At 34.0% G+C, this 26,362-nt stretch overlaps 1 protein-coding gene across 2 annotated transcripts in view; it reads right to left on the reverse strand.

The window, feature by feature from the left end:
• The window catches only part of MTREX (Mtr4 exosome RNA helicase), a 75,751-nt gene that overhangs the window by 19,271 nt on the left and 30,118 nt on the right, over positions 1–26,362 (reverse strand). For both annotated transcript variants that reach the window (XM_081053733.1, XM_081053732.1), the window contains exons 15-21: positions 25,716–25,841; positions 21,409–21,559; positions 16,570–16,742; positions 15,888–15,956; positions 13,108–13,236; positions 4,599–4,709; positions 3,153–3,341 (exon numbers count right to left, since the gene is read on the reverse strand). In XM_081053733.1, coding sequence (XP_080909859.1) covers positions 3,153–3,341; positions 4,599–4,709; positions 13,108–13,236; positions 15,888–15,956; positions 16,570–16,742; positions 21,409–21,559; positions 25,716–25,841 — 948 coding nt within the window. The remainder of the gene's footprint in view (positions 1–3,152; positions 3,342–4,598; positions 4,710–13,107; positions 13,237–15,887; positions 15,957–16,569; positions 16,743–21,408; positions 21,560–25,715; positions 25,842–26,362) is intronic.

Consider the following 26,362-nt stretch of genomic DNA (forward strand, 5'->3'; position numbering starts at 1 on the left):
AAGAAGCAATGTTTTCTATGCAAAACAAATCTATGCTACCTAGCATGATTTATCAGGCCTATAAGAAAAAAACTGTTTTTCTAAAGTTTAAGAGTGCTCAGATGGGGCCGGCCCGGTGGCTCAGGCGGTTGGAGCTCCGTTCTCCTAACTCCGAAGGCTGCCGGTTCGATTCCCACATGGGCCAGTGGGCTCTCAACCACAAGGTTGCCAGTTCGACTCTTCGAGTCCCGCAGGGGGTGGTGGGCAGCACCCCTTGCAACTAACAACGGCAACTGGACCTGGAGCTGAGCTGTGCCCTCCACAACTACGATTGAAAGGACAACAACTTGACTTGGAAAAAATCCTGGAAGTACACACCGTTCCCCAATAAAGTCCTGTTCCCCTTCTCCAATAAATTCTTTAAAAAAAAAAAAAAAAAGAGTGCTCAGATGAAGACAGCAGAAGACCGTATTAATTACGGAGGCATATAAAGCTTGCTAGCTAGGAGAAGAGAGTTCACTATTTAAGATTTTTTCCCTCAATAATTTTAATTGAAATATATTTTAGGTATATTGAGTTAAACAAAAATATTATTAAAATTAATTTCACCTGTTTCTTTCCACTTTTTAATGGAGCTACTAAAGAATTTTAAATTACCTATGTGGCTTACATTGTATTTCTATTGGATGCTGTTCTAGATGTTTTTCTAAACATTTTAAAAGAACACAGACATCCATGTCTGTAAATGCATGGATACACAGGCATCGGGGCTTCCCCCCACAAAACAGACCAGCTTCCTTTTCCACTGAATATGTTAGGACTTCTTTTCTAAAGACTACATATGAGTCTACCTCGTTCTTTTTAATGGCCATGTTGATTTCCATTGTGTGATATGCACCATTCACACATCTAATTCTCTACTGATGAAACACTAAGATTGTTTTTTCAAACAATGTTACAAGAACATGTTTGTACTGCCTCACTTTACAGTCTCAATTCCTAGAGGTGGGAAAGCTGGGTCAGAGGTGTGAGTACTTAAAACGTTGACAGTTGAGTGGTCAGATTTTGAAGGCTTCTTAGGCAGGGCTAAGGGATGTGAAATTTATCCTGCACTCACTAGGCAATCAAGAGACTTGTTTTTTTCCCTAAATTGTTAACTCTTCATAGGTTTCTTTCATTAAAAATTCAATATAAGTACCTTATAGACAGCTGGGGGGAAGGGACCCTACTATAATCTCACTGCCCAGAAACAACCACTTAAGGTTTTCCTCTTAGTCTTTTTGGTGCATGTTTTTATTTTTGCTACATTGTAATCATAGTTCACATCAATTTTAGACTCCACTTTTTTTCATTTAATGCACCTGCACAAGCATTTTTCCAAGTACTGAAGAGTCTGCATAACAAGTTTATTTAGCCAGTCCCTCAGCCAGACATTAGGGCCTTTTTCAGTTATATTTGAGTAGCTCAGATAATGCCCCTCTGTGTGGCTTCCAACTACCTCCTCCATGAAAGCTTTCCAATCACCACTGAACCAAGCTCAAGTCTCTCTGTTCTCATGTTGTGGGATGGTTCACGGTGACTCTCTGATAGCTATGTAATGTAGGAAGTAACAACTAGAAGCAGGGAGGGAGATGCTGCAATGGGCCTGGTGAGAAATGGCAAGCCATGGTCACAACTGAGTATACCTATGGAAGTTACTAACGCTTTTTGTGTCCCGGTTTCCTCATGTTGAGAAGTACCTTCATGGTGGGCCAGAGCATGGTGAACGTGTTCACCAGGAACACAGCTGCTGTGCCCCACGTGGCACAGGGCCACATTATGTTAGTTCACAAAAATCTAGAAAGGGAGAGTAAAAAGTAGAACTAAACACATTACTCTGTAACGTCAAGAAGTTTCTACTCATGTATTTATTCAATAAATACTAGGCATCTACTTTATAAAGACAGATCATTATGGGAGATACGGGAGAGTACAAATAAGCTAAAATGAAACACCTGACCCTAAGAAGCTTAAAATCTAGTTTGTGAGAAAGGAAGACAAATGAGATAAAAGTGGCATGTGATAAAAGTTGAAAAAGCACAGTAGCAAACAAGGAGTTATAAGCTTCAAGGAACAAGTGACATTGTATAGTACCAAACATTCTAGTTGAAACAGATAGTGGAAAGGAATGTGTTCACTTCAAAAAGCTTTTTCTAAATTTGTTATTCAGAATGGCTGTAAGAATGCTTTTTCTGGTTAGAGATTACAGCTAACTACCCTAAAGAGCCGAACTACTACAACAAAAAACATAGACAATAACAAGTACTGGTGAGAACATGGAGAAATTAGAACTGTCATAAATTGTGGGTGAGAATGTAAAGTTGTAAAGTGGTGCACCCACTTTGGAAAACAGTTTGGCAGTTTCTCAAAAAGTTAAACAGTTTCTATACAACCCAGAAATTCTACCCAATTCCACCTAAGAGAAATGAAAACATATATCCACACAAAAACTTAGACACAACTGTTCATAGCAGCATTATTCATAATAGCCAAAAAGTGGAAAAACCCCAAATGTCCATCAACAGACGAATAGTTACACAAAATGTGGTATGGCATACAATAGAGTATTTTTCAGCCATAAAAAGGAGTAAAGTACTAATTCATAATACAACATGAGTGAACCTTGAAGACATTATGCTAAGTGGAAGAAGGCTGACACAAAAGGCCACGTATTGTATGACTTTCTATGAAATCTCCAGAACAGGCAAATCCATAGAGGCAGAAAGTAGATTTGTAACTGTCAGGGTAGGGAAATGGGCAGTGACTGCTAATTGGTATGAGTTTTTTTAGGGTGGTGGTGAAAATGAAAACGTTCTGGAGTTATTAGGTTGTGGTTATGGTTGCAGATAGCTGTGAATATACAAAAAAAACCCCCACTGAATTGTATGCTTTAAAAGGGTGAATATTATGATATGTGAATTACATCTCATAAAAAAATAGTGTTAAAAAAAACCTCATCAAATGCCAAACTACAGTAAAATGATTGTCGTCTTGCTAAGAATCGATAGTTTACTTGAAAGATAGCTAGTTTCCTTTTTTAGCTGATGGAACCACAGGAAAAGAAAATGAAAAATACATTCATTTATTTAGTGAAATACATAGAATTCTACAATAGAAGTAAGTTTCTGCCATACCTGTGCTTTTTTTTCACAAAGCGTATACACAGTTTCCAAATTTGGATCATTGTGAAGTGGATGAGAATACATTCGATGCTCAAAGGCCTCTACTTTCTGGATGACTTTTTTCAACCCCTGATCTTGAATACCCATATCATCAATAGGATCTAATAAGGGAACACCATCAGGAAAACGTTTCTGAACTTCCTGAAATAAAATATTTAAAATTAATTTTTCATCTTATAGACAAAATTAGTTAAAACTTAATCAGTATTTTCTTGGGTTTTTTTTCTATGCAGACAAAAATAAAATGACTGCTACATGTATATATTTTTGTCTTTCCACTTAAATTTAAGTGCTTTTTCCCATTGCATGTTTTTGAAAACTCCTTTAAAATCATTGTACTATGGTTTACTGATATATGGATGTATTATAATTTACTAAAAATTCTAGTATTTAGAATTTAATAGTTCTGGATGTGGCACAGCTCATTGATAAATCCTTTATCATATATTTGGGTTGTTAAAACTTGTAATCATACATCATTCTGTAGTAAACATCAACCTTCTGATTATTTCCTTGGAGTTGATTCCTAAGGAAGGCACAACTGAGTTGAAAGATGAAAATATTTTAAAGCGTCCAGATCCCTATTGCTAATTTAAAAAAAAAAACATGATTTAACTGTTAAATACAATGAGCATATGCGTTCAGAGAAGGGATAGTTCACATTAGGCTGGTATCCCACTGGAAGACTTTCAGGGTTTTAGATAGGCTTTAAAGATAGGATTTGGCCAGTTCATAATTAAAATAGATGATGATGATAGATAGATAAATATGTAATTTTTTAAAAAAAAGGTTATCCACATAAAAATTTTGTAAAACTATCACCTATAAACCACAGCTTAAAAATTCTTACTCTACACTGAAAGCATCCTGTTCATTTATCTTTGTTTTCTCAGATTCTAGTATAGAGCTTCCAATGCAGAGTAAATGCTAATTCAAATGTTTACTGACTAAAGTTCCTTTTTGTTTTCCTACTTGAAAATAAAATTTTCTAGAAAGTCAATTTTTTAAAATCGAATATAGAACTATTTCATCCATTTATTAACTATACTAAAAATGGTTAAAAGTCCTGGCACATGATTTTATACATAAAACTTTTAATACAGTCTGTAGTTGTTTTTACTCATAACAAATAAAACAAAACATATTTAGCATTTAATAGTGGACAGTTTTTCTTTGTGACCCCTCTTTTAGCAACTCACTTTGTTAGTAGATTCAAAGAGAGAACAATCTATACGAAGATCTGCTGCCACTATTTTTATTTTAAAAAATTGCCACTATTGGTTGTGTTTATAGATTTTCTGAAAGAAAGTAATATATTTAAAAGCATTTCAGTTGTCTCATTAGAAACCCTATTTATATGTACATAAAATTTATATTTGATAAAATTAGCACATCTACCTGTATTGATTTTAAAACACTCTGTCTATTGTCCACTGGTCGAAGGTCTTTTGGAATATAAAGCCTAACACTGCTGATGGCAGACAGGAGATGCACCAACACTGGAACAACCTACCAACAAAAAGTTATAACAACATTACAATTAAAACTGCACATTTTCAAATTCTACCATTTCCTAATTTAGTTTAAATATTTAAAAGGAAGCTGCATTTACAATATGTGACAAGTATAATAAGTAGAAAATAATCATTGCGGACACTTTTATCTTAGTAGACACTATACCTCAAAAATAAACACTAATCCAAACCTCTAAATAATAGGCAAATCCATGGTACATAAGAATACACTTCTCTCAATACAGACAGAATGCATACTTTGTTCATTTTTGCCTCCTCAGTATTTGCCACTTCTTGAATACCTGAAAGCACTACTAGCACTACTGAGGAAGGAAAGACTCCTCCTCAGGTTCAACCAACCAACCAAGGTTCATGTAAGCTCTGGATGGGCTGGAAGGGAGATGGAAAAAAAGTGTTTCAGGTTGAGAAAACAGTCTATTCCACTAGACATGGTCTTCAGGATCACCTATCTTCAAACTTTCTCCTATGCTTTCCCCTGACAATACCCTTCCCTCCCCATCAAATATGACATTTTGCTTCCTTTAAATATACTTCCTTTAAATTCAGAAGGCCTCTATAAACAGGATAGGTTAACATTTTCATAGGTCAAAGCTCATCAGTTTATTGGTCTTCTACAGCCACCTTTGGACTAATCACTGAAAAAGCAATTGTCATTGGCTTGCTGATAACAAACATATTCATAGGTTTTTAGTGAAAAAATGGTAGAATTTCTGAGTGTGGGTTTTATAGTCAAGAGTGACTGGGTTTGCATTCAGTTTTCAGTTAACTGTGCGAGCTTCAGCAAGTCACCTAACCTTTTTAAGCTTTAGTGTTTCCCCATTTTAGAAATGGGGATAAAATTAGATCTATTTCATTAAACCACTGTGAAAATTCAATGAAACAACGCATGTACAAAATATTTTCAAATAGTCTCTAAACACCTTTAAAAATGTAATTTAATGTAATAAATGTAAGTGTCAACAAATCTGCATATACCAATGATAAAATAGCAGGGATGATACTCAAATGTGAAAGGTATATTTGTTTTGAGTGTTAATAAGTGAGATAGATGGAGACTGCAAAACTGGCTGTGGCAATGTTTAAAGGGGACAACTACAACCTTCCAATGGAAAACAACTGAATAAAAACAATACAATAAACTGTCCATTGCTACTTTCTCAACTGGATTTTTCCAACTGTTAACAGCTGGCAATATGTACCTTTTTTCTCTCTAAATAAGAATTTAGGGTTTTTTTCCTTTTTTCTTGCTTTCCTTTCTCCTCCTCCTTTTTTAAGCATTTGAAATTAATTTGCAGACATGCCACTTCACCTCACCAGCAAATACTTCTGCATGTATATTTTAAGCATAAGCACATTGTCATGCAGAGCCACATGAGCATAAAAATTTAAATACAATGTATAATAGAGTCCACAGTCAAATTTCCCCAACTGACCCAACAATACCCTTTATAGAATACCACTACTACTACTACTTCCTCCTGCCCCCCCCTTTGTCTTCTTCATCTTCTTTTTCTATCTTCATCATATTCTTTTGGATCCAGGATCCAGCCAACTATCATTTACTGCATTTAGTTGTCAGGTCTCTTTACTGTTCTTTAATCTAGAATACACCCCACCATTTTTGTTCTTTTATGGTATTGACATTTTCATGTAATTCAAATTTACAGAAAAGTTGCAAGAATTTGATAACAAGTTCCCATATACCTTTATTCAGATTTATCATTTACATTTTGACCCATTTGCTTTTATCATTCTCTCCAAACACACACATACACACACACATACACACACACACACACACACACACACAGTATTAAGAGGGAAATTTAATGTTGATACAATGACATTCTCTATTTTATAGTCCATATTAAAATTTCATCTATTTTCCCAATAATATCTTTTATACCATCCTCTTTCCCGCCACCACTCCACGGATCTAAACTAGGATCACACAATGATTTTAGTTGTAGTTTTAGTATTTCTTTATTCTCCTTTAATGTTCCTCAGTTTTTCTGTGACTCTCAAGACATTGGCATTTTTTAATACAATAGGCTACTTATTTTGTAGAATGACCCACAATTATGGTTTGTCTAATGGTGAGGAATCAGCTTCAGGTTATGCATTTTTGGCAGAAGTGATTTTATTTTAGTCTTCTTCATCCATTGAGCAGCATTACTGGTGACAGTAACTTTGACCCCTTGATCAAAGTGGTACCTGTTAGCATTCTCGATAGTAAAGTTATTCCTTTGCCCTTTACAATTAGTAAAAAATTTGTGGGGTACATTATTTACTTCGTAAATTTCCCATTCCTTGTTAAACTTTCAACTCACTTATTTTATTTTTAGTATCCACGAATTATTCTTGCCTGAGTGAATTACTTATGGTAGTTGCCCAATGGTGACTTTTTAAACAGCAGAGAGAAGTAAACATCTTACTTCTATCTATCTATCTATCTATCTATCTATCTATCTATCTATCTATCTATCTATCTCAGTTTGGACTTGTGGATTCTTATTTTGTTTTTATTTGGTTATAATCCTTTACTGTTATTATTTTTATTTTCAAACTGTAAAATTCATTTTTAAAGAAGACATTATGTGGCTGAATTTGCTTTTGAACCACCAGTTTGTGACATATACAAATCCTAGGTGCACTGTCTGGCTGGAGAGAGAAGACTAAAAGAGGACATAAAAAATAATCACTAATGTACTAGGTAGCTAACACCCAGAGGGAGAGACGCACAATTTTTCTGCACTGAGGTATATGTACATAATCAAAAATGGCCAAAAAAAGACATTTGGCTTTAGAGAGCAAGTATATGCTTTGTGTAATTGTAGTTGAATTCATTATGCACAAGTATTTGATAATTTCCTTGAAATAACACTATTCTGTGAAGACTTGAATCAGAAGGAAGACAGAAAGTACCCAATTTCTAATGCTGCTTCCCATAATAAACTCCACCCAAGAAATTATGACAGGAAAGAGATTACAAAGACCCTTCTACAAATGTCTCCTTAGGTACAGAACAGAGATCCTAAGACTTAAGTTTTGTAAATAAGCTCAATGCTTAAAAAGCAACTGAATAGGTGCTATGAAATAATAAATCTCTACATTCCAAGGGGTTTGAAAACATGTAATATTTGCATAGCACAGTTTATTCAACTTTTTAAACCTAATAACATTTATAAAGTAATTTAGAATGCAGGTTTATCATGATGCAACATTGGCCTATATGAAGCCAAATAATCATGTGATTAGTTTTTGGAAACTTGTTAGAATAGCAATACTAGGAAGTATTTTTACATAGACCTTTTGAATCTTTGCAAGTTTGCCATAAATCAATTTCCCCTTTTAAGTAAGCAAATAAGGTAGATAATATGAGAAGTCAGTAAGTTTTAAGTCAATACATGCAATTTCACAAGACTATTAGCTAAAACAAAATGATTTTTAAATTTTTTATCCAAACAAAAGATGTTTCTGAACCCACTGAATTTTAACCAAGTCAAGGAAAGTTATTTAAACCAATGTGTTTTTTTATTAAATTTCAGATTTTAAAAAATTGATTAGAGCCTTGATCTAATTTTCTCTCCAAAACTGGAAATCAACCAAAGGTTTACATCAATCCAAGGAGGATTTAACCAAGAAAAAAGAGCTGACTTTCAGTAAGAATAGAAAGCTTTGTGGTATCTTAATTTACCCTACTCCCTTCTTTACTCCCCTCTTCCCTAGTAGCCTTGAAACCCTACAGCCTGAAATCACAGTGAAAATCTGATTGGCACTCACTGGAAAGGACAAAACATAGTTGGAACTACTTCAAAGCCCCATTCCCAGAGAACTGTCATTATTTCACCTGTCTGGTGGTTCCCTAGAAGATTCCATCAACATGGCTGTCTTTATTTGACCTAACTCAGTGCTTGCAAGGGCAAATGACCTTTTCCCTGGGGACTTTGTTAAAAATAAGAGGTAACTATTTAACATCATGGCTTCCCAAGACAATGAATAACAGTGAGGTCAAACAACAGGTTAAACAAAAAGCTTATGTTATAATTATAGGTAAAACTTTATTGTAGAGATTCCAAGTATCTGTTTGAAAGCTATTATCACTGGAATTTTGTTATTTGAAACATTGCTTTAAATATATGTAGTATTGGTTTGGTCTGTTAGGAGGTATTGTAACGATATTTGTTACAATAAGCTTTGGTTTATAGAAAGTAAAATCTGGCATTGCAGCATCATAGGCTGCTTCTTTGAATCAGTGAAATGACTATGAGATTTAGAGTGGGCAGTATTTAAGAAGACTGTTCATTATTAAACATTTTAAAAGAATGATTTAGAATTATTATTGTTCTGAAGACCAGCCTCTGTTCCTCAGTCTTCTAATTTTGTCTCCTCCAGATTCCACCACCGATGAAACTTACATGATTCTCCCCACCTAATATTTATTTTACTGATTGACTGCTTAACTATAAATGAGGCTAAAATTCCCATAATTTGTCTTATATGCATTGTACCCAAAGGGACCTTTGAAGTTACTGCAACTTGGGATGGCAAATATTTGGTACACATCCCAACATTCTCCTTTCATGTTAGACGTTGATGATAAGTCATGGTGATAAATCTTTCACGCTCAGAGCTTTAACTCTTTTTCCAAGAAAATGATCTAATGACTAATTCATTGGAGTTACCGCTTTAGGTGAAACCTGTGTGTGGTCTGTGTTCGAGGCCCAAATTTTCATAAGTCTAGCAGGTATGTCTGTTTAATTTAAAGATACTGAGAAGCTTTGCAGTATATATAGTAAGTCCTCACTTAATGTTGTTGATAGGTTCTGCGACTTTAAGTGAAATGAAGTATAACAAAACGTAGGCTGGGGAGTAAAATGTCCAAAGGGAGATTTGCAAGATTCAGACACATTCCTAGGAACCTACCTGTATGTGTTCATCCTCAAGAAAGAACTGAGAAGACTCTAAACTGTTACCTCTGGCTGACCTTGAAACTGTACACACAGGAAATGAAGGCTAAGGCAGTGTTGTCAACGATATGGCTGGATGTTAAAGTTATGTTGCAATACGCATGAAGAGTCTGGTAGACTTAATGGGTCCTAGGCATTTAAGGAAGTCTATTTATTATGAACACCAAGCTAACCAAGCAGACTTCAGTGGCCATGCAAAACAAAACATATAGACTTAATAACTGAGAAAAGTCTATTAAACAAACAACCAAACAAACTGTAACAAATAGCTACTATAATAAACTCTGGGGGAAAAGAGGGAAATTTGATTTCCAGAGCTGCCAAATTATATAATTTAGAATGTGCGGTTTCAACAAAAAAATTACAAGACACATAATAAAACAAAGTATGGTCCATACACAAGGAAAAATAGCACTTAACAAAAACTCTCTCTGAGCAAGGTGAGACTTAATAAGAGTTTAAATCAGCGATTGGTTCAAAGTTTATCCAAAAAGTATCTGATTTCAATTTATAATAGTACTTATAACACAAACTTCAAAAGTGACAAAACTGTTATGTTTCATTCCATCACAACTATTAAAGGGTGTATCTTGATTCTCAAGTAGTTATATATCATAAATGTATAATTGTGATCTGTAGTCTTCTATTCCATGTCCCTTTATAGATAATTTTATCTAATACAGAATGATTCTAGTGAGTTTTTTGCCTACAAAAACAAAACATAAGTCACTTATCTAGACCCTAAAATTATGGTCTTCACTTCCTGACACTGAGTCTCATTTAACTGTTCTGAAGTGGCTGTGATAAAGGGCAGGGATCAGGCCTGCAGGTTAGCTCAGTTGGTTAGAGCGCGGTGCTCATAATACCAAGGTTGCTGGTTTGATCACCACATGGGGCACTGTGAGCTGCGCCCTCCACAAATAGACTGAAAACAACTACTTGACTTGGAGCTGATGGGTCCTGGAAAAACACACTTAAAAAAAAAAAGGGCAGGGATCAGACACACTTGAGGCTGGCAACGCAACAGTGACAAAACTGCAAGCAATCTTTAGAACATAGTAGAAAAGTGTTAACCTCTACTAATCATCTGTAATCCCAAACTGGCTATATTCTAAGCCATTTTATTTTTCTGGAAAATTAAGAGTATTCATCTCATAGGTAAAGGAAAAGTCACTTTAGAAAGTAGTCTTGTACAAAAGCTGACAAAAAGCTAAATTTGGTGTCTCACACATACACAAAAAGGAAAGATGACTGTGGAAATACCACTTTCTCCTCATATCTCATGCAAAGAAAGTCTGGTTCAAACCTACCCTTAAGAGTGCTACACAATCACTGAAGTTGAGAGATGAAATTTCCTTATAAACAACCTATGGAACTATTTCCCTATGTCCAGGAATCCACAGAAGATAGTAACTTACAAAAGCAAATAATATTATATACATATTCCATTTCTTAAGGTATAGTCCTCTGGTGTTTTTTTTTTTTTTTTTTTTTTTTATGCCTTTGTCACTCAACCATACAGAACAAAACAACTTAAGAATTCTTTTTAAAGAGGGAGGTTTCATGTTCTACACGTTGCTTCCACAGCTGGGAATGCAATTCTTGTCTGAAAAAACTTCTAATATTCCTGTAAGTTTGTCCAATTTCTCACTATTTCTTTTATAAAGCCTTCTTTACTAATTCCCTCCCCCACCACACACTCTACCCTCAGTCAGAGGATTCATCTTTGATGTTCACCTAGGTCCTTGAGCACAAAATGCTACCGCCATAAGTTGTAAGCCCCTTTTGAAGTCAGAGTCTATACATATAATTCACGCTAACACATTTCCCGCTTAATTTCCTTAGCAGCGTACACTAAAGTAAACTCAATAAAAAAAGTATTATAGAACTGCTATATGTCAATTACACTTAAGAAAAAAATATCATCGGAACAGGAAAAAAGACAGTTTTCGCACAGTCCAGTAAAAGCTTCCTTATAGAGGCCATCTATTAAACTGGACCAAGTCATGATTATTAAGTACAGCAGGTCCTCAAAAATGTCGTTTCATTCAACATCGTTTCATTATAACATTGATTAGGTGCTGTAGGAATTTAACTCTTATTTACATCAATTAGCCTATGGTAAAATTGGTTTTGTTATACTTCATTTCACTTAAAGTCGCAGAACCTATCAACAACATTAAGTGAGGACTTACTATATATACTGCAAAGCTTCTCAGTATCTTTAAATTAAACAGACATACCTGCTAGACTTATGAAAATTTGGGCCTCGAACACAGACCACACACAGGTTTCACCTAAAGCAGTAACTCCAATGAATTAGTCATTAGATCATTTTCTTGGAAAAAGAGTTAAAGCTCTGAGCGTGAAAGATTTATCACCATGACTTATCATCAACGTCTAACATGAAAGGAGAATGTTGGGATGTGTACCAAATATTTGCCATCCCAAGTTGCAGTAACTTCAAAGGTCCCTTTGGGTACAATGCATATAAGACAAATTATGGGAATTTTAGCCTCATTTATAGTTAAGCAGTCAATCAGTAAAATACATATTAGGGGGGGAAAATCATGTAAGGTTCATCGGTGGTGGAATCTGGAGGAGACAAAATTAGAAGACTGAGGAACAGAGGCTGGTCTTCAGAACAATAATAATTCTAAATCATTCTTTTAAAATGTTTAATAATGAACAGTCTTCTTAAATACTGCCCACTCTAAATCTCATAGTCATTTCACTGATTCAAAGAAGCAGCCTATGATGCTGCAATGCCAGATTTTACTTTCTATAAACCAAAGCTTATTGTAACAAATATCGTTACAATACCTCCTAACAGACCAAACCAATACTCCACATATTTAAAGCAATGTTCCAAATAACAAAATTCCAGTGATAATAGCTTTCAAACAGATACTTGGAATCTCTACAATAAAGTTTTGCCTATAATTATTTTAAAATAAGAGACTTTTTACACCAGAGAAATATGAGATCTCATGTGGCAAACAATGTTTTTCATTTAAGTAAAAGGACATGGAAATTTTCATAGGAATGTAATAAACAGCATGGGTGGACTACAACTGTAAAATTATTTGATCATAAAAAAATAACAAAACATCTTTATAATGCAAGTAAAATCCAGCTACATGTGAAAATTTAAATTATTAAATTCCTTTTATCTTTCACTTTGTCATGATTAACCACAATTTGATTAAAAAAAAAAAGAGCTTAAATCTCACTAACCATCCTACTGATATTTTATTGGCTTTAACATATCTTAAAATACCTTGAAAACTCTCAATTTAGAAATCAAGACGATTGTTCATTATAATCACATTCAGGAAATTTAGTGATTATAAATAATTCACAAAATATCTGAAACATAAATATGAAAAATGAAGTGCAAACCTGCATCTCTCCTTTCTCATCAGGTTTAGCTGGCTTTGCAGCCTCAGTAGCTGAATTTTTTAAGCTTTCTTTGCTACAACGCAGAAGTACTTCTACTACATATAAAGGATCCAGTTCACCAGAATTAGGCTAGGAAAAAAAAGGAAAGATGAAAGTTTATTAATTCTTAAAAAAAATTCTTAAAAAAAATTTTAAGTTCCATGTGTAAAGCGATGATGCTCTCGCTTTACGACAACGACTAGCACATATATGCAGTAAAATGTTCATTTCATGAAATGAAGGCGCTCTCTCTTCATCCTTCAAAATGCTCCACTGGATGAGAAAAGAGAGAAATCACTTGGTACTTATGAATTCAAATAGTATGATCACTGTCAACTGTGACGTAAAATGCCACTTTAAATTTCTAATGATTAGTTTATAATTTTACTAGATATTATACCAGAATTAGAAAAAGAAACTAAATAATCAGTATCAAAATTAAATCTGTATCTTCAAATCAACCTAATTAAACAACATAAGAAAATATTGAAAGTATATTATTGCTTAATACAGACACCTTTATAATGTGGTTTCATATCATTTTATTAAATATTCTCTAATAAAAACATGATCCTCAAGGTCTGACTAACCATATCTACACAATAATTTACTTGAGAACGGTGTCTTTCAAATAGTAATAAAATACATTTTTTCTTTAGTAAAGATTTCCTCTTTACTTTTTAATTCAATATTTGAATTATCTCTTTTATATAAAATAGATGAGTTATTTTGATTGAGGGGGACAAATGGTAAATAAGTGACTGGTCCCCACCCTTCGCAGTTTCTATTCAAAAATGAAAAACTTCATTTGTCAAAGAAATGACAACACATCCTTATCTAAAATTTATTTCTGCAATAAACTACCAATTGCTTAACAGTAAAATGTATTTCCAAATACAACCAAAATACAATCATAATTTCCTTAAAAAAAGCATTAACCTCCATTTTTCAATTCAGAAGGAAAACTAGTTGTTTCTCAGCATACTTTTTTTTTTTTTTTCAAAATATGCTTATTTTGAAAGAAGTTTCAAAACATTCTCAGGCTTAATATAGACACAAAGCAAACCTGGATAGCATTTTCAATTAAGTCTGTAGTGAAGATTATACATATGTAAAGATTAGTCCAATAAAATTAATTTTATAAACCACGTGCAAAGTAAATAGTTACTACCAGTTGTCGACTTTTCCACGGGGCCAATGACTGTAAGGAGAATCAGTGACCACCATATTTAGCTTTCCAGAGGAAAAATTCCTTTGAGTTAAGACGCATTCCACCATTTGACGAATGAATTAACTCCAAAGTATTAGGGAACAAGTGAGTATTTGGACAAAAATGACCTTTGATGTATTTAGATAATATGAAACTGTTGCTGGGTTTAAATTAAATTTTGTAGATTTTATTTGTAAATTTAATATTCTCCTTCTGTAAGATACAACAATCATAGAAGTAATAAGACAGGGTCTTATATTAATTTTTGTTCCAAAAGATGCATTAGAGATGATTGTCTGGCTAGGTCTTATTTTCTGGGAAACATGGTAATAATTCCTCCTAAAAAGAATAATGCATATGTGGGGGTGGGCTGGGAGGAGGCAGGTAAGCATTTGATAGTTTTCTCATGGTTGAAGGTGGCACAACAGAAAGGTTACGTTTAAAATTTAAAATTTTCTTTCTCAGAAGTCATTTCTAATGCTTTGACATAATTTTTCTCTCCTCTGTGCTCCAAATGCATTTTGCTTGATACTAATCACCAAATATGTGACCACAGGGATTTTATATCTGTGGTCAATGAACGCTTATTAAAGTTGTGACAATACTTCAAAAAAAAATCCTCCAAATGAATAATTACTAATCAACATAATTTAGCAAAATGGTAATAATAAACTGAATATCCTTAAGAAGCTCTTTAGTGGGATTAATCATTGATCGTTAATCAAAATACCTATTACTAACCTATGAATTTAATTGTTTCTCCACAACAAATGGCTTTGGTATCTCAAAGTTCATTTACAAATTTCAAGACCAACTTTCATTCCCAAAGCTTAATTCTTAATTGCTTCTATACATAAATGGGACAAAGAAGTTAATCATAAAATGGTTAACCTTAAAAGAGCATAGATATCACCTTGTGCACACTTTTCATTTTAAACATAAGAAAAAGTATGCATGGAAATACAAAATATTTGCAGATAACAGGCTGGTGCCTATTGAAGCTAAAGAAAATACAATAGACAGGATGGGTGATTTAGTTTCAAGATAATCACTCTCCTAACAAATTAACAAAATCATCCTTAATTTTACAGATAAGTAATCTTTTCAAAATATTTATATAATGACCAAAAGCAACTTCATTATTGCCTTCATTTAGAGAAAATAAGTAAAACTGACCAGTTCTCCTAATTTATTTTCAAGTTTCTTATATCTAAATCAAAATCATAATTTTCAGTGTCAGAAGTTGATTTGTTCTAATATTCAATTTAAGGAGTAAAGTTATAAAAAACACTGATGAACTCAGAGAAGAAATGCTAACTGTCATGAAATTAAAATCTGGTGTTGTTAGGAAAATAACCATAGCACTTTAAAAATAAAATTTAAGATTATTTAAAAAATTAATTCCTTATGACAGAATTTATTACATCTTTTCTTAAGGTAATGCTATTTCTACTTTGATCAATTTCATGAGTCTGAAAAAACATTTCACTATCAATTGAAATAAAATTCTACTTTAAGGACAATGGTATACCTTAACATTTGACTTTTTTGAGAAATTCACCACTACTCCCCAGCCAAAATCATCTCCTTCATTCTTTACCTGAAAAGAAAGTAAAGCATGTAAACAAGAAACATTTATGTAGCAATTTTAGACTTTCATTCCCATATTATAGGCTAATAAAACTGAGTTTTCCTGGTAAAGCATTTTTTGAAAGATCACTGTTAAACTTAAGGAAAAAGATATTAACCCTACAGAAAAAAAAAATCACTGCCAAATTTCATGGATATCTAGAACAGCAATAACAGGAGTCTCTCAATTGGCAAACAACTGTTAAAAATGATATGGTGTTATTTGTTCTGAGACTAGCTGAAGTCTTTCACGTATTACAGCTAATGAATTCATCCTAGACTTAAAACTGCCTTATTTTAAAATAAAACAACCTTCACTTTTTAATTTTACAATTGGAAATGTTTTATATGTTAATTCCAAAACTTTCTACTTCAATTTATATCCCCCCAAATGAAAATCAGAGATTAAAACGACTTCACATGATCCCCACTTAATCAGTGCCATGTGAAACCAGGAAAACAATTAATAGAGATCAACTACAATAGCAGGAAGCATTTTACCAGGATAAGACAAAAAGCAGAATCTTTATCTAAAATATATTAAATATGAAAATATCAAAATACTTTATAAAAAAATAACATACCTTTACCAAACGACCTGGTTGTAGAAATGGTAAGCAATATTTTGGTTTGTGAATATATTCTTCAATTTCTTTACCCAGTTTGGCAAGCTGCTGTCTAATCTTATAATAGATGACTACACTTTCTTCATTTGGTATTACTATCTTATTATACTGTTGTTCTGAGTTCTTTACCTCTGTAAAAAAAACACATGTACAATATCAAAAAAATTATTAACTTCATGCAAATAATACTGAAAATACATATTTTCCCCAATTATAATTGTAGGGAGCAAAGGCAGTTTGCATTGATTAGTAGACGTTTTGAGGAAAAGCTTCAGAAATGACCATAAAGCATGTTTCATTTTTCCTTTCTCCATTAAGTTCACCTTCTCTATTTCTTCCTACAGTTCCCCAACTCAGTACACGACTGTGAATCCTCAAAGTGAGTCTTAATTGGCAGTGATTATACCCGATAAATGAATTCTCCCCTATGGATAGGGGGATGGGGTTATCTCTGGGAATTCTAGGCTTACACCGTTCAACACAGCACTGTCCTATAAAACTTTGTGATGTGAGAAGTGTTCTATGTCAGCTCTTTCCAGTATAATAGTCAGTAGACTCTAGCGATGTGTGGATAAATTTAATTGAAATTAATATTTAGTTCCTCAATTGTACTAGCACCATTTCAAGTGTTCAATAGCCACATATGGCTACTGACTTCTGTACTTGAATAGCACACAGGACATTTCTACTATTGCAGAAACTTCTACTAGTCAGCACTATTTTTGACCTAAGTGCCACTAACTCAACAAAAAATTCAGTTCGCTAATGTCATCAGGCTTCGACCAGCACCGAGACTAGCTCTCTAAAACTGAGGAGTGGCAAGTCAATCACATTTATCTCTCTACTCAGTAGCCAAACTAGTAGCCTCTTTTAGCAATTGTTCTATTAGTTAATCTAACCATCTATGATGCCATTCCCTGCTCAAATTCTTGAATCCAGTGCTGACCTCCCTTCCTCACTCATTCCATTATGCATCCATCCCATTGTAAACAAACACTATTTTTACTGGGTAAAATACACATAAAATTCATCAATAATGACATTTAGTAACATTCACACCGTATGCAACCATTACCACCATCTACTACTTTCACTACTCCAAAAGGAAACTCCATACCCATTAAGCAAACACTTCTCATTCCCTTCTTCCCCCAGCCCCTGGCAACCTTTCTGTCTGCATGGATTTACCAATTCTAGATATTTCATATGTATGAAATCACACAATATGTAGACTTGTGCTTGGTTTATTTTGTTTAGCATGTTTTCCAGGTTCATCCATGTTGTGGCCTGTATCAGTACTTCATTCCTTTCTATGGCTGAATAATATTCCACCATAGGGTATATACCATTTTGTTTATCCGTTTACCAGTTGATGCACATTTAGATTATTTCTACCTTTTGGCTACTGTAAATAGTGCTACTGTGAACATTGATACACAAATTTTGTTTGAACATATTTCCAATTCTTTTGATTATACATACTGAAGTAAAATTGTTGGGTCTTATGGTAATTCTGTATTTCATTTGCTGAGGAAGTGCTAAACTATTTTCCACATGACCACACCATTTTGTTAATTATCTTTTCAAAAAATACCCATCCTAATAAGTGTGAATATCTCAGTGTGGTTATGATTCGCATTTCCCTAATAACTAACGATCTTGATCATGTTTTCATGTGCTTCCTGGCAAGCTGCTTATCTTCTTTGGGGAAATGGCTATTCAAATCATTTGCCCATTTAAAAATTAGATTGTCTTTTTGTTGGTGAGTTATATTCTGGATACTAGATCCTCATCAAATGTGATTTATACTTTCGTCGCTTCTATGAGTTTTCTTCCACTTTGTTGGAGTCTACTGAAGTATAAAAGTTTTTAATTTTGATGAAATCCAATTTATTTATTTTCTTTTGTTGCTTGTGCTTTTGGTGTCTCATCTAGGAAACAACTGCTAAATCCAAGGTTATGAACATTTACACCTATGTTTTCTTCAAAGACTCTTGTGGTTTCAACTCTTATATTTAGGACTTTCATCCAATTTCAGCTATTGTATATAGTGTAATATAAGGGTCCAACTTAATTCTTTTCCAATTGGCTATCCTGTTGTCCCAGCAGTATTTGTTGAAAATCAACTGATCACAGATGCATGGGTTTATTTCTGGACCAATTCTATTCTACTGATCAAACTGCTCTATTTAACCTGTGTGCTTCAGTTTCTTTACCCACAAAATAAGGATAACAATAGCACCCATATCCCACAAGGCTATAGTTAGAGATTGACAAAGATATGGAAAGTACAGAGTTAACACTACAGTACATAAGCACTCAACAAGGATATTACTACTTATTATTATTTTTTTTAAATTGGTGAATATTGGGGAACTGTGTTTCTCCAGGACCCATCAGCTCTAAGTCAAGTCGCTGTCCTTCAATCTAGTTGTGGAGGGCACAGCTCAGCTCCAAGTCCAGTTGCTGTTTTCAATCTTTAGTTGCAAGGGGCACAGCCTACCATCCTTTGCGGGAATTGAACCAGCAACCTTGTTGTTGAGAGCTCGGGCTCTAATCAACTGAGCCATCCAGCTGCCCCTCCAGCAGCTCAGCGGCAGCTCGTTGTCTTCAATCTAGTTGTGGAGGGCGCAGCTCACTGGCCCATGTGGGAATCGAACTGGCAACCCTGTTGTTAAGAGCTCGCGCTCTAACCAACTGAGCCATCCAGCCACCCGGCATTTTAATTATTTTTATTGTCATCTTTAACCTTTTCACAGACTGCTCCCTCAAACTTCTGGTCTTTCGCCCTGTGTTAGGCGTACTGCATTGTCCTGGTTATTTTTAAATGAACTGCATGACTTCTTACAGGAACTGTATTCCATTCATTAAACACCAGAAGCCTATTCTTAATAGCATATATTATGGCAATAAACATTATCAGAGAAAGAAACAATTAAAAACAATAAAATATTTGATAAAGTCAATTAAGTTGTATGAGAAGGACAACGATACACAGAAATGCAAATCCTGCTACCCCACCTAAAGTTAAGTTACAAAGTAACTCTGTTTGCAGGAATCAGTGGAACACTAAGCACTGTCAGGAGTTTACTGAGAAATGATAAAGACATCTGCTTGGATGCTTAAATTTGCCCCGATCCTCCATTCCAATCACTTCTGTGCTACGGCCACTTACCTAATAAACCAAAAGTCTAAGAGCCGTTTTCTAAGAAGTCACGTATGTTTTGTATCCAGGACTCTAAGTACAGCTATATAGCACTCCAGATGTTTAGATGCTGCCTGCTTTTCTCCAAATTTAAGGGTAGTATCTGTTGTTCCCCAATCAAAGAGTAAAGGAACCTCAATACAAGTTGGTTTCACTGCCGTGTAGCACCACAGAAAAGCCTCAGTTATCTCAGGAAACACCATGCAAGATATGCCCATAAACTCTGTCTACTAGCATAGGAGCCGTAGACAAGATTCCAATCGTAATTCTGCCATTAATCCAATGTATAACCTTAGATACTGACTTCTCTAGGCCTTTTAAAAAATCTGTAAAATGATGCCAAAGCTCCTTCCAGCTTTATAGCTTGTAATGAAGAAGCCTCTCTTAATTGAGACCTGAGAAATTAAGGAAAGAGGAAGTAATTATGATCTATCATCTGTGTTAAAAAAAAATTAACTCACCAGGATGTTAACCCTTTTCCCCTTTTTTAAAGATGTATTGTTATATTTCATATACTTTTGGCTACATAAAAATGAGTGGAAGTGCCGTATTCTCTCATGATAGATATCTCAAATTGCATTTACCGTTAAATAAATCATAGTACATTTCTAAAATGGAAATATTACAGTCATTAAAAGTCATACTTTTCAAGAACACTGAAATTTTAAAAAGCCAGAATCAGTGACCTAGTGAATGTAAAGTATTTAACACAAAGCTAGGCACAGGGGAAATAATTAACAAATAACACCAATTACAAGTACTATCATTATACTATTACAGAATCTGCATATTTGATTTTGCCTTTAAAATTAGGCAGACATAAAAGAAAAAAATGATGGAGGTACTATAAAGTGTTAACAGTGGTTGTGTGGCTGTCTCTATGTGAGAGTACAAATAATTTTAACTTTCTTCTGTATTTTTTTGCAGAATTTTCTGGTGTATTTCTTTTTTTCAATGACTAAACATTATTTTTATAAGATGTACCCAAGTATTTTCAATCTTGGCCTCTATTTTAGATTTTAATCAGCTCTCTATGATGATCAGCCACAATCTCCTCTAAGATAAGAATCAAGTCTACTTGAATGTAGTTACCACAGAACACCTGTTTTCTGGGCTTTAGGAAGCATTATCTTAATATTAGGAGTGAGAAATTCTAAAAGACCTCAAATCCAAGTTAAAGTACTGTATTTCCTTAATCATTCATAAATTTATGCTATGGCACTCTTTTATAATGAGAAAGAGTAAAAGGGCAAGACTAATATATACATGCTTCTTACAGGTCAAATTTTAATACACCATGCTTTTTATTATATCATTATTCATGAATGTAACTTACTATGCTATGTCTACAACAATAAATTATACTAAATTTGAATCAACTACAGAAAGGTGGGTTAGAACAGGGTTTTCTTACTTTAACTTTAAAATGTTCTAATTGGTTACAATGACCAGGCCCCAGTTGTTACTTTACTTTATGTAAGGACCTTTATGACTTACCAGAAAAAAAATGGCCAAAGCAGCCAATAATGCAGTAATTTTGCTTTTTAGTCTCTTAGCTAAATAAGGCTCTGTTATGGTAATTTTATACTTACTCTCTACTACTGCTGGAATTGCTCTATAATGCTGAAACTGGTAGAAGGATTTTTCCAACATGTACTCAGGATTGATTTCTTCTACACGTAGTAAGTTCAAAACCATGTTGTAGGTCAAATGGAAAGCACTATTTAAAGGATCAGCTGAGCCCTAACGGGGAAAAAAAAGCATGTCAATGTTTTAGATTATTCAAATAAATTTACACAAATGTTTTTAACCTGTTAAATTGTTTAATAATTTAACTCCAAGGTAAGGAATAGTATACAACTGTACTGAGTTCTTCCTTTAAAATAACCAATATGAAGTGACAAATTAGTTCATCTTTGGAAAAGTGAAGAGAAAAAAAGGAAATCACTAAATAGGACAGTAGTAGTTAAAATACTGGTTGCCAGTATGTGCAGCTCTGCCTTCTATGCATTTGACAGGATTACATTTTCCACACCACAGTGGGTGGTGCAAATAAGATACACTACTTCCTGGACAAAAATTTAATTGCTGCCATGAAAAGCTGTCTTTTCCTTTCTGGCACAGTGACTGGTAATGTTTAAGATGGTGGTTTTCAGCGTGAGCTGAAACAATAATGATAAGCAGAACCTCCTCCATAAACAAACAATGAATAGGTAAGAGAAATAAACCTTTAAGTTACTGAGATTTAGGTTTGCTGCTGCAGCGAACATACCCTGTGCTGAATACACTAAATTTATTCAGCATGGATACTCAGACAAAAATTAGTATCTTGAAACTTTCTGCTTCCTAGAGTGACATAAAACTGCTAATGTGTTTCCCCAATTTATAGACCATTCTTTATCTACGTTTTGATAATTCCTCCCTTGTCCTCCTAACTGTGTTACCAAAGAAGGGTGAGGTTATGACTAGGCAGAATAAAACATTTATCTACCATAGTGTGACCTTAACTTGCAACAAGGTTTCTATCCAAAATACTTTCTAAAATTAAAATTTTAGAAAATCTAAAATTTTCTTTCAGCAATGTTTCTTCAGAAATACTTTTTAATGCAAATAACTTCCTAAGAATGAAATGATTATGCAGTTATATAGAACGACCAAATTCTTGAGATGTATGCCAAAATATTTAGAAGTGCAGTGTCATGAAGTATGCTAAGTATTCCTAAATGGCCTAGCAAAATACACAAGTTCTCTTAGGGTAGTAAGGGGCTCTTAAATTGAGGTCCACAGGCCAACCTTACTGCATTCAGAAATTTTAAACGCATGCATACAGGATTTTAAGAGGAGAAGGAGCAGAGCTTTTGCCCGAGTTTCAAATGATAGTTTTCCTTAACTCTGGAAAAATCATGTGGCACTCACCACTCTAAGGAAATAATTAGTTAAGTCCTTAAAACCTTGACTTTTATCTACTCTCCTTGAAAATAGGGCCAAAGAGAGATGTGGCATTAGTATGAAAAACACATTCTTGGGGAAGAGAGGAATTAAAGACAACTTCAGCCACTTCGTAACTCTACAAACAGACCCAGCCCCAACTTTTCTGTTATTTTTCTTTTCTATCATTACTTCCTGTAAGAAATTTGGGGCTTCAACATTGCAAATGTTAATTTCCAACCTCAAGCCGCTTCTATAGTCTCAACTAACTTCTACAGAATACACCTATTTGAATTCTAAAGTCACCTAAAACTCAACGTGGCATTTTGACATTGTACCCAAGCGAGCCCAAGATAGTCCCAATATACATCTGTGGTACTGATGTGATTATTAAAAGCACCTTCTTTCACTCTTTCAACAGTATCCTAAAAGGGCGCTAAACTATATGGTTATACTATCTAAAATGAAATTTATCTCTCTTGCTCTTTCCCATTTCTGACTTGAGTTTCCCTGCTGCACAGATTAATGGTTAGTGAGATTACTTATTTGATTAACAGTTAATGAATTACTCATTTAAGTTCCAATTTAGGAGTTCTGTTTCTTCTGCTTTATCCCTCTTTTATTTTAGTCAATCACCTGTTGGAGATTATTTCCTCAATATATCTTAGATTAGTAGCTTTGCCTCTTTCTTTGAAACTGTCATCATTTCCGTTTCATCAAATCTTACTTAGATGACTATAACTATCACCCTAATTATTAATATTCTAGATTCAATTTCCTTTCTAATTTATTTGGAATGCTGCTGCCTGACATACCAAAATATAATTTCACTGTGATATACCACCCTATTCAGCAATAATAAATAACTACTTAGATACAGAAATTTAGTAGGTCGTACCAAATCTTATTTTCTCCCCATGAAATAGAATAGAATGGAAAATAATATAATTAGTTTTCACACACACAAAAAAGGTAATTATGTGAGGTGATGGTAGTGGTAACGGAAGGTACCACCTCACACTCACTAGAATGTTTATAAATTAAAAAAACATAACAAGTGCTGATGTAGAGAAACTGGAATGTAGAGAATGTAGAGAAACTGGAAACGTCATGTACTGCTGGCGGGAATGCTGCTAAGGAAAAACAGTTTGGCAGGTCCTCAAAAGGTTAAGTATAGAATTGACCCAGCCATTTCACTCATCGGTATATACCCAAAATAAATAAAAATATACACAAAAACTCATAAATAAATGTTCACAGCAGCACTGTTCACAATACCCAAAGAGTGGAAACAACTCAAATGTCCATCCACTCATGAATGGATAAGTAAAACATAATATATTCACACAAAAATATATTGTGTGAAGGAAGTATTGACAGATGTTACAATACAGGTGAACCTTGAAAACACTGAGGTAAATGAAAGAGGCCAGATATAAAAGGTCACATAGTGTATGATTCCATTTACATGAAATGTCCAGAATAGGCAAATCTACAGAGACAGAAAGTAGATTAGTGGTTTGCCTAGGGCATGGGGGAAAGGAGAAGAGCCTGGAAGAAAATGGGGCCTGATTGTTAATGGATACAAGTGTTCTTTTTGAGTTGATGAAAATGTTCTAAAACTATGGTAATGGTGGCAAAACTCTGAATATATTCAAAACCATGAAAATGGACACACTGTATGACATGTGAATTATATGTCAATAAATCTGTCTTTAAAAGTTAATTTTAAAAATGAGAAATTAGAATCCTTGTACAGTATTTATGGGAAAGCAAAATGGCACAGCCACTATGGAAAACAGTATGGAGGTTCTCAAAAAATTTAAAAAAGAACTACCATTTGATCCAGTTATCCCACTTCTAGGTATTTACCTGAAATAAATGAAATCAAGATATTGAACACATATTAGCACTCCTTTGTTCAGTGCAGTACTATTGACAATAGCCAAGAGGTGGAAACAACCTAAATGTCCATTGGTTGGACGAAGAAAGAAATGTGGTACATACATGCAATGGAGTACTCCTGATCTTTTAAAAAGAAATTGCAATATGAAACATGGATGAACTCTGAGGATATTATGCTACATGAAATAAGCCAGCCACAGAAAGACAAATACTGTGTGATTCCACTTATGTGAGGCATCTAAAATAGTCAAAGTCATGAAAGCAAATAACGGAATGGTGGTGCCAGGGACTGAGGGAAAGGTAAACCGGGAATTACTAATCAAAAGGCAGTTTCAGTCAAGCAAGACAAATAAGCTCTGGAGAGCTGCTGCACAACATCGCATCTATCATCAACAATGACATATTTTACAACCTAAAAAAATTTGTTGAGGATAAATCTCATGTTGTGCTCTTTCCACAATTTTTAAAAATGTTTTTTAATAGAAGACAAAAGACCTTTACATTTATAGGGAAACAAAATCCAGTTAATCCAAATAAAAATCTTAAAACAACCCAAAACACAAATACTAAGCAAGCAAAATAAACAGGCTAATTTGAAATAAAGCTTAAAAATATGAACTTAATATTGGGATATTTATAATCCATCAATAAACTGAAACAGAATGACAGACTGTCAAATTAATTTATTAAGCTACCTGGGGCTTGCAAAGGTGGAGGAAGCTAATTGTCCAGAACACTGATATTATGTGCCTTACTTGCTATTCTGATAGGTGAACAGTAATTCCTGCAGTAAAAGGAGTAGATACAAGGGTTATCTAAAATTTGAACGGCAAAGTATTTCCACCTCCTCAGAGGATTTTCACATCCCCTCCATTACATGACGCTCTTCACCTATCAGAATAGAAAGTAGAGTTTTGAGCAGTTACCCTCTTTTACTGCTTCACAAGCCCAGATAGTTTAGTAAATTAACTAATTTACCAAGAAAGGCATCTGCACTGACACAAGTAATTTGAAAGTGGTTCCTAAAACACTTCCTGGTGAAGGCACAAAATCTTAACTTGGTTACCTTAAGTAGTTGTTTTCCAATTGTTGGGCTCATTTTCTCATCTACCATAAGAATTACAATTCCTCTATCATCCATTCCCCTCCTTCCAGCACGACCAGACATCTGAATATATTCACCAGAGGAAATCTGAACGAACATAATTAAAAATACAGCATTTAGGATAAAACTTGGTAAAAAACATATTCTTAAAAATTCTCTTATCATAAAATACACAAGCAGCAGTTATATATTCCAAAAAAGGAAACGATTAAAAATACTTTTAGGGAGTGTAAGTAAAAACACAAAAATGCTAAACACTGAAGAATAATGTTTAAATTTTAGCTCCAAAATAATCAAATGCATCATAGCTCCAGGGAAATATTAGCTAATTAGCTGGCATACAAAGTATCTTTAAGCTTGATATTCTGGAAAATGGCAAAGTCTAAGAGAACAAAGACTGAAATCTAGTATATCCTAATTCTGATTTGATCATAATAAATTTTCTTATTTTACAAAATGAAATTTATATAAAATTAACATTTTTTTCTTTTTAAGTGCAATTTTCTCCTATTTCCTTGGAGTTTGGTACAGTCCATTCATCACTAAGAACAACCTAGTGAAGAAAGGTTGGTAAGCCTCCCATATATAGGTTTTCAAGGTGACAAACC

Source organism: Rhinolophus hipposideros (assembly GCF_964194185.1).
Source record: "Rhinolophus hipposideros genome assembly, chromosome: 7".
Classification (NCBI taxonomy): Eukaryota; Metazoa; Chordata; class Mammalia; order Chiroptera; family Rhinolophidae; genus Rhinolophus; species Rhinolophus hipposideros.